The following is a 10283-nucleotide window of genomic DNA, read 5'->3' on the forward strand; positions in this document are numbered from 1 at the left end:
TTTATAGAGGCCGTAACCATATGCCGGTAATTTAGAAGCCGTTAACTTAAGCTGTGATTTTGGCAGCCTAGTTTATGCATAGAATCTGTTCTTTATACTTATGCCATGTGGTTCCGTCACACTGTGGTTTCGTGGGTTCCGTGCTACTGTGAATGACTATCGGAGGCTAAGCAAATAAGCAAGCGCTACATATCGTAGGTATGACAGGATTCATAACCTTCAATCACGCCAACTTTAGCGGTTAATTTTTACTTTTAGAGCCATGCACCAGCGATACTTTTTTCTTTTCAAACTTTTGTTTTTAAGTAGGCAAAAATACGTCGGTTGAATATAAATTTTATTAAAATTAGTGAGAAAACCCGTATCTGCGCTATTATCAGAGTCTATATAGTTTACTTCACATATGTACATACACTCTCCCGGGTTCACAAGTCGATGAAGAATCTGATAAATATCATGTTGAAATCAAGTAGAGATCATATGCAAATCAATAATCAATTTGATATTTCGAAGATTTCATCGCAATATCTGGAAAATATTATGTAGATGTCGATGATCTAGTCATCATTCAACTGATATCATACTGAAGTCGAATCAACTTCTCCATATATCGACTTGACTTGAATATGATATCTTCTACACATCAACTAAATCCCCAATAATTGATCGACACTTATACGATATCTTCTATATATCAAATCGATATGTATACTTCTATAGATGTCGACTGTACGTCGATAAGTGATTGACAAAATATTATGCGGATTTGTCGTTCATGCAATAACACTATAATAATCTTTCTTTATATATTTCACCAGCGGTGATAATGTTTATTATCGGATATTCTTTATGTAATAAAAATATGAAGAATGAAAACAAATAAGTATAGATAATATGTTTATATTTTTTTTTAATACGTACATCACAAAACATTTTACATATTTAAGTACAAATTATTAATTTATTGTAAAAATTATTATGCTATTCTAACACACACACACAGACGCACACACACATATATCTTCAGTCACCCTCAAAAGTATTAGGAAATTGTGCAATGTAAGATTCATTATTGGTACAATTTATCATGATAGCTTTCTGGACAATACTCTGTACAGGGCAAATTTTTAAACTTCCAAACATGTAAAAAGAGCATAACTTTATATGAGAAACTTTACATCGTGAAGGATATGATCCTACAAACTCTGTATCTTCCAAAATAATTGTAGTCAAAAGAACAAAGATTGATGGTGTCTGTTCATTCAAAAAACTGACAAAAATTCTTTCAATAGAGGCATACGTGTCATCATCTAATTTAACAATATGATCAATTGTTTTACTTCCTTGTTTGGCATAACATCGGGAATGATATTTGACATGATCTTTTATCATCCTCTCATAACATAAATGTGTTATATGTATTCCTTTCTTAATAAAGGCTTCTGTCTCCTCAACAGTAAGGGGAATTTCTACTTCTTTTCCAAGCAACGTAACATTAGCAAGTTTTGTTACATGTTTTTGTAAATGGTAGTTGAATATTGTTGAACAATAATTTATTGTTGAATCACTAATATCGTATTTACCAAGTAACCGAGAAAGTGACTGAAGGTATGTGTACTTTCGAGCAATTTGAGTTAGGACACCACGCGTTCCTTGTACAAGCTTTAGAAGAAATCCATTCCCACTTTCAAATGAAAATGCAGAATAGCACCATAATGGCCCAAACATTAACACCGTTTTATCTAAATGCAGCAACAAATGTACATTAAATGTCATATTCTGAGAGCCATACAGCTTTTGGAAATCTGTTACGTATTGAACTAGATTCCAAGTAGCATTATCGAGATCAGAAATAGAAATCTTGTGTTGAAGTAAAGTATAAATAGCAGAAACAAGTAAACAATGGTGTTTGTAATATTTCAAAGGCAAAATATCTTTCAAGCATGGCAGGCTGTAATAAAGAAGCCACGCGCACCATTCATTAGCTTTCCAAAAAGAACGCTCTTTAAGTGATCTAGGAAGCCTTGGAAAACTTGAAGGTGGACTTATTGCCAAAAGTCTATTATCAATATCATCACGTTTTAATCCTATATAATATTTTTCATTATGAGATGTGCTATCTAACCACAGACAAGTGACAAATTTGATTACACCTAAAAGGGCACAATGCATATAATCTAATACAAATCCATAAACAAGGTTAAATGTTAAAAGAACTGCTACGGGACACCTTTAACTCCACGAAATTCTATACCAGTTTGCTCAACGTGTAACATATCTTTCCTAATACCGTCATTGGTTCGATCTTCAACCTCATATATTTTTGTGATATTAGTAGCATTTTCAATTCGCGTCACGGTGTAAATAAGACTATTATCTTGAAGCATATTGATAACACAATTATCACCTACATCCATAGCATATTTAACTGTAATTGGACTTGTATCAGGATCAGCAGATGGCATTAAACCGTAACCAGGATGAGTACAGTAACTACATCCATATAAACCATTAAATTGCTTTATTCGCTGAATTAGGGGCTTTGCTATGGAATCAAGAACACAGTTTAAAATAACAATTTTACTGTTGATGTGAACTCCAGTTGGAGATGTCCAATTTACTCCTTCAGAGTACAGTTTTTTGGTTTCACATAAAAAAGGGGTAAGAAATTGAATCATATCTGGATCTTTATCTCCAAACCAAAGTCCACATATCATTGTGTTTTTTAATGCAAACCGCTCTTTTGGTGGAAATTCATTCAGTCTAAATTGGATTGGCCACAATGTATTTTTGCGAGATTTAAAAACAGGGCACCCGTCCGTATTAAAAGTTATGCTTAAGTTATTTCTGTTGCTCAAGATTGACCCATTTTTACATAAATCTCTATAGATTGTTCCACTGAACGTATCTGATATATCATTCTCATTTAGACATTTATCTCTGTACCGTAACAATTCCATTACATTTTCGGTTGTCTCTAATAATGTCCTTATTTGCTCTGCCATAGGAAAAGTTATAAAGAAATGTCCATTATTCATTTTGGAAATGTTACAGTCTGTACTGCATATAGGACATTTAATGTCTTGCCTGCATCTCTTTTCTTTGGGAATGGAATGTTCTCCCAAGTAAGTGTTACAATTACTACAGTAAAAATGAAAATCTGGCTTTAGTTCAGTTTTAAATATACTTCGAAAACAATGTTCAGTTTCAACAATTTTTTTCTCTTGAAAAGTGGAGTTAATAAGCTTCAAAAGATCTTGTACAGCTACATCCGTAATTTCATGTCTCAACGTAAAATTAAGGATCATAAGTAGAACTTCAAATTTTGTGGTACTGACTTCACCACATAAAGGCATATTCAAGTCTGGACGAATCTTCTGATCAATAGTTTTATTAATTTCCACAGCATCTTCGTCATTAAGTATATGAGTTTCACATTGATCCTGCGGGGAACAAGATACACAAAATACAAGTCAAATAAATTGAAAAAGATTATATCAAAAATAGAATAAAATATTCAACACAAATTACATTTATTTTACCGAGTATACATAGCTGAGTACTAAGAAGTAAATGTCACTACTTTATTTGAGGAAAGTTAGCATTTTTTTCATAATAATAAATAAGTGTTTATTTACCTCGTTCCTATCATCTTCAAGTAAAGAACATGATTGCGGGATTTCATTAATACAAGATGTAGAATCTCTGTCAATTTCCTAAAAATAGAAAACAATGTTAAGATATTTCGGAAAACTTAACTTTTTCTTGTTAAGATTTTCTCTATACAATATATATTTTTTAATGCTTAATAAAGATTACACTATTTTATTACAAAATCTATATATATGCAGAAAATGTCTATGAATAATTACATATATTACAAAAGTGAAGATTTCTCCAGAATTTTACCTCACTGAAGATGAGCTCTTCATTATTTCTTTGAGAGTCACAAGTAGACGTTTCCAACAAATCTATACTTTCGGCAGAAGTACAGCCAATACTTATAACTTGAGCTCCTATTTGTGGGCATACAGCTGCATTTTGCTCCTGTATACAAAGTAATATTAAAATTGTCAATAACTTTATCTGTACTTAAATAATCATATGTCATAATCATAATCATATATTATCATGTATAATATAATAAGTGCCATGTATAAAGTCTTATTTAGGTATTTATTAAAAATTTAGCAGGTACTGTGTGCAGCTAAATGACTTTAATTAAATTGATTATATATTTAAAATTTCTTGAGAATATATATAGTTCATAGTATTGATGTTCAATAAATATAGGAAAAAGGGATGTAAGATGACGAATTGCTAATTTTTCTAAATTATTAACCTTAAAAAATATAAATTTTTATAAATCTAATTTATTTAATATTTTTTTAATTATTACAGATAATAAGCAAGGCTTTATTGAATCTGTAAAAAATCGATTATTATTTTTACATCACAGAAATGAAGAAAAACCATACCTGTTCAGCAACTTTCTGTTGACGTTTTTTTCTTGAATGTTTTGTTTGCTTCGGTTCTTTTGGGTTAGGATCCTTCATCCATTCCTTCTATTCGCTTGGTCTTTTAGGCATTATTTGAAATATCTCAGCACAATATCGTGAGTGTTATTTGCAAAGTCTTGTGTAGGTATCAAACAAAATTTCGAGAAAGACTCGTATTTCGCAAGAGACCATAACACACACTTATGGTTGCTCGCGTCTATGCATAGCAGCCTGTGATTGGTCACAGGCCTTTATGCTTCACCGTGGCCAATCACATCCGTGTTCAAAACAAGCGTTTCGATCGTGCGATGATCATCGGTAGATAATCGGCAGATGCACAATTGGCGGTATTCTTACCGCCCGCTCTCTAACCTAAAATAAGCTAACCAGTGAAAGCAGCGTTTATGCCTTTTGCCGCGTAAAAGTTTCGTGTATTTTACACTTGTATACTTCATTACAAGAATTAATTCTTTTACAACGTGCAAGTTTTTGTGATATTAACATGAAGTGGGCTCACGTTAAATACGATTTCGACGGATCAACAGGGGAAGTCCCGTTTTCCTTTATAGAATATGCAACAACGGAAGAAGTTTGTGAGAACTCTCGGCGGCAGGTTTTTTGGAGTAGTAATCCCATTATTACCCCTGAAAGTTTGTTGAAAAAGCAAGGAAAAATTGCTTACGTAGACAAAATAAAGAGAAGTACAAGTAATCGACGTCGTATTGCTGGCTATTATTCAGCGATAATTCTTAGAATTAAAGGTATGTACAAGCAGGGTTAAAAACCGGAGCAAAAATATGCTCTTTGGAGCGGTTTTGAACCGGTTTGAGTTCAAAAACCGCTCCGAAAACCGAATGAATTTATGGAGTAAATTATTTGGAACTTGAGATGTAAACTGAACCGAACCGATTGAAGTTTGTACGTTCCGAGAGAACGGAGCAAATTTCAAATTTTAAAATTGCTCCGGTATTGAACCGGAGCATAAAAAACCGGTTTTGGAACGGTTTTTTTAAAAAGGAGTTAATTAATACATAATAAAACCGGAGTAAAAATATGCTCTTTGGAACGTTTTTTAATCGGTTTGAGTTCAAAAACAGCTCTAAAAACCGGATGAATTTATAAAGTAAATTATTTGTAACCTGAGATATAAACCGAACCGTTAAAATTTGTATATACGTTTCGAGAGAACGGAGCTAAAATTGCTCGGAGCAAACCATTTTGGATTATAATTTAAAAAAACCGGTTTTAGCGCAGTTTCTTTATGTAAAAGGAGTTAATTATTACATATAGAACAAGAGAATAAATTAATACCTTAATATGTTATACATATTATATATAGGTATTATATATACATATACATATATGTGTGTATGTGTGTGTTTATTTGTCAGTCAAAGAATGAACAAATAAGGGTTCTTAAATTTTGCGCCAACAAAATAATAACAATATGTCATTTATTTAACAAATAAATCCAAACACAAAATGATACACTTGTTGAATAATAATTTGTAAAGTGACGATTTATGTTTAAACAATTTGAAACGCAACAAAAAACGATTTTGTGTTTCGAAAAAGCGGGAAAACTAATCATTTTATGATAAGAGCTGATCTCTAGAATTAGCTGTTATCTATGGTAATCAACATTGTGGAAATTTTTGAAATGTCATAATCTGGAACGGAACAATATAATACATGGTGTTAACAAATTGTCGCATGAGCGCTATAGCATCAGATAGAACGTGGAAAAATAAAATCTAATTTCGCAATTTATTTTGTAATTTTCTTTTTTTTTGCTACGTTTTTTTGTTAGAACCAAAAATACGATTGCATCGAACTAACAAAATGTCATTCAGAAGAGTACATGACATTTTATTTCTCAAATAATTTAAAATAAATTTGAGATTAGAAAACAATCTTTCAACGCTTACTTGCGTTACTGGAAGAGCTAATACAGTTACTGCGAGCTCATAAAGTTCAGGGCAAGTGACTTTTTTTTTCTCCCAGTATAGAAATATATCTTCCTCGTATTTAATTCTTTCTTCATTTCCAAAGTTAATAAGAAAGTGTTTAATGTCAGATTTGTTAGTTTTTGTATGTTGCGTCTGTCGCGAATTTTCTTTTTCTAACAACATTAATTTTAGAGGGTCTTCAATTTTTTCTGTGCTCTGTGATCTAAGCGCACTATCGTGGCACGTACTAGATGGTGTACTAATTTCAATCGTTTTCAAAGCTTGTAATCGCTGCCATACAAAAACGAGATGGTTTACTGCAGTTTCTCTTTGCGTCTCAGAAAGCAGAACTTGCCATCTGGCATCTAAATAAATTGCACATAGCAAAGCTGGACTCTCCATTAGTTTAACCTCTCGCTCCTGCATAGCAGTGACCAGTGCTTTTGCTAACGAACTGTCGATAGTCTTTGTATTATGTTTACACATCAACCACGCTTGTATGAAATCGCCAACCTGAAGTTGCTCTGCCTGTAATTTTTTCGTGGTAACTTTTGCTGGTTTTAAGGCATCAACTATCAACTGTAATTTATCATAATCATTAATTGACAGATTTGATAATTTGGATTTCTTATTTGCTGATAAAATTTGATCGGGCATAAATCTGAAAGCCAATAAACTTAAAATCATGTCATACATTGAATGCCAACGTGTCGGGCAGTCGAGTGTAGGTTTTCTTCTTCCAATTGCAACTAAGATACCTGAATTTGTTGGTGTGCGAAGTTTTTTAACGAGGCTTCTTGCTCTCGTTAATAATTCACGTATATCATTTTTTTTAACAGCATCTTCGACTGCAAGCTGCAAAGTATGTGCCACACATCTTTGCCCAATCACACCTTCAGATGAAAATTTACTTGGTAAATTATCAAAAGTTAAAAATAAATCATTTTCTACCGATTTGGTTGAGTTTTCTTCCAAAATATTCTCATTACTCTCCTCATCTTCAGTTTCACTTCCTTCTTCTTCGCTATCTTCGTCACTACTGTTCATGTTTTCATTCATTTCTTCATCGTTATTTTCATTTGTTTCACTTTCAACATGCATCGAGGAAACATCGTCACTTAGTAATTTAATCGTTTTTAACATATTGGCCGCGTTATCAGTCGTCACGCAATAAATCATATTTTCAGAAATCCCGCATTTATCAAGCTCAATTATAATTTCTCTTTTCAAATTTTCAGCCGTGTGCGTACAGTCTAACTCTTTCGTACATATATTACGTATGATAAGCTTGCCTTCCTTACAATACTGAATATTTATACCCATTAATGATCTATCTAATCGAGTCGCATTATCTATTTTAACACAAATTAAACGACCTTTCACATCTTGGAGTATTTCCTCACGAATGTTTTGTGCTTCAGTAGTAATTTGTCGTTTAATAATTTCACGATTTACAACGATTTTAGGTCCATCCTTAGTAAGGCCATTCAATATTGGATCGATAATGCGTTTGAAACCACTATCCTCAACAAAATTTATACTTCGTCCATTGACAGTAGTCATTTCAACACAAGCGTCGATTATTTCATTATAATCAATTTCAACGGACACGGAAGTTCTTTTTCTTTTTCGATTTGTTGAAATTTTTTCGGTAGATGCAAGTGACGAAGATGAGTTACTACCTGCACAATACATATAAATTAAAATTTTATCTTAAAAATTAGCCAGTTAAGGCTCCTGGTCCCTGAGCCGAGAACTCTGCGTTGACGGTGGCACCGCACCGTCGCGGCAGAAATAAGAACTCTCTCCTCTCACTCTCTCCAATGGAGAATTCTGTCTTGTGACATGTTGACAACCTATTTTGCGTTGCGTTAAATTTCTTTATTATTCGCTCTGTACTTGTGCTATAACGTTTAACGTATTCATGAAACTCGTAAAATTGACCGTATGGTAAAATTTGCAAGAAATACATATGCGGAAGGAACATTCTCCACTCCTTTCGATAGTCGAAAACGGCTTGTTTTCCGTATGTTTAGGCTTCGTTTTATGGCTTTTTGTTTATTGTCGAAGGAAAAGGATAGTATCCGGTCAATTTTAGAAGTGTGCTGAAACGATCTATAGCGATTTTTTATTGAAATGTCTTTTTATTTCGGAAAATACCGCAACATAAAATAGGGTAATTTCTCGCCTCAATAGCAAGAAATTCAATATGGCTGCGGTGACTACCCAGGAGCCTTAAGTAAAAAAAATTGAAATATAGTTTTTAAAATTTATATGAAATTTTATAGCTAAAAAGATTTATATTATACGTTATTCTATGCTATATTATTATTTTTAAAATTTATATAAATTAAATACTTAGTTTTTTGCATACGTACTTGTAACATCCAATTCCAAATCTTGCATATTATTTTTTCGATCACGCGCTCTTTGAAGCTTTATTCGTTCGCTAGTTATTATTTGTGCCTCGACAGGATGCTTACGCATAATATGCCTTTCCAAATTTGCAGTATGCTTCCCCTAAGTTAAATAATAAATATATTACATAAATCGTTGAAAGTAAATTTACGTTATAATATAACAAAGTTGATTTTAATTTCATCTAATCGAATTTTAACTTCTTTAAAACTATACATGAATGTATACATAAATGTGTTAATGGTAATAATTAAACGTAGCAAAAGATAAAAAATAAATTATTTCAAAATTTCAATGATGTGATTATAAAAAATTTATTATAATTTATAATTTATAAATTAGAAAATTCGAAACTTTTCTGTACTTTTAATTTATGAATCTTAATCTTAATATATCTCTGATTTATATTAATGAAGATAATTAAAACTACAATTCAGTAACAAATAGAAATTAATTTTACCTGCATACTTGTAGAGCATCCAGCAACTTTGCATTTGGATCGACAGGTTTCTTCATTATAATCAAAATAAATGCCTACAAAATTTGCAGGTCGCATTGTACATTCGGTTCTTGCAATTTCTTCGTTAGTGTCGTCCATATTAATTGGAGATTACAAATCTATACGTAACTATATATACTATTCAATATATATAAATATAAAACACAGAAAATGCGCGGAGCACCAGCTCAATTGCTAGCAACAGTAACAACTGTCTACTGCTAAATGAAAATTGGAAAGCGAAGCGAAGGACTACGATCAAAGTAATAGTGTTTGGTTTTATTATATAAACACAAGACTGTATTCCTATGACAACGTTTCATGGTTGCTACGCAAAATTCTACGCGCACGGGATTTAGCAAGGTCTCGGCAGTAAACACAAACGCCAAAACGCAAAACATCACAAGAGCGAGCAGCGAGATCCCATCCAATCTCGAGCGCTCGTGTCGCTTGCGCTCTCTCTTTCCGCGCCCTTGTGACGGACGTATAAAAACGTCACATCTGATATCACAATATATACTAGTATATCAATCATAATATATATTAATTTATTCTATTTTTCTGTTTTTAAATAACTCCTTTTTAAATAAAGAAACCGCTCCAAAACCGGTTTTTTAATGCTCCGGTTTGATACCGGAGCATTTTAAATTATAATAAACAACGGTTTGCTCCGGATCGGAGAGATTTTATAATTCAAATTGTGATCCGTTCTCTCGGAGCGTACAAACTTCAACGGTTCGATTCGGTTTACAACCCTGTGTACAAGTAATTATTTTAATACGGATAATTATATATAAGATTGCTATTATAATTATACACTGCTGTTTAATTATATGTATGTATATATATATGTATGTACGTATGTACGTATGTATGTACGTATGTACGTATGTACGTATGTACGTATGTACGTATGTA

General features: G+C 32.3%; 1 protein-coding gene across 1 annotated transcript; it reads right to left on the reverse strand.

Annotated features, from left to right (window-relative positions):
• Positions 1-6023: 6023 nt before the first annotated feature.
• LOC112467670 lies at positions 6024-9581 on the reverse strand. The gene is made up of 3 exons (XM_025036373.1): positions 9327-9581; positions 8827-8968; positions 6024-8130 (listed from the first exon to the last, which is right to left on the reverse strand). The coding sequence occupies exons 1-3, from the start codon at positions 9462-9464 to the stop codon at positions 6293-6295; spliced, it is 2118 nt and encodes a 705-aa protein (XP_024892141.1). The 5' UTR covers positions 9465-9581; the 3' UTR covers positions 6024-6292.
• Between the last annotated feature and the right edge of the window lie 702 nt (positions 9582-10283).

The sequence above is a fragment of the Temnothorax curvispinosus genome, unplaced genomic scaffold, assembly GCF_003070985.1.
Source record: "Temnothorax curvispinosus isolate PA1 unplaced genomic scaffold, ASM307098v1 QBEX01017757.1, whole genome shotgun sequence".
Taxonomy (NCBI): Eukaryota; Metazoa; Arthropoda; class Insecta; order Hymenoptera; family Formicidae; genus Temnothorax; species Temnothorax curvispinosus.

Coding starts and splice junctions, on each gene's coding strand:
- LOC112467670 (XM_025036373.1), bottom strand. CDS start 9,464: ATGGACGACACTAACGAAGAAATTGCAAGAACCGAATGTACAATGCGA. Junction 8,969..9,326: donor GATGCTCTACAAGTATGCAG/GTAAAATTAATT, acceptor TATTTAACTTAG/GGGAAGCATACTGCAAATTT. Junction 8,131..8,826: donor TTTGGAATTGGATGTTACAA/GTACGTATGCAA, acceptor TGTATTGTGCAG/GTAGTAACTCATCTTCGTCA.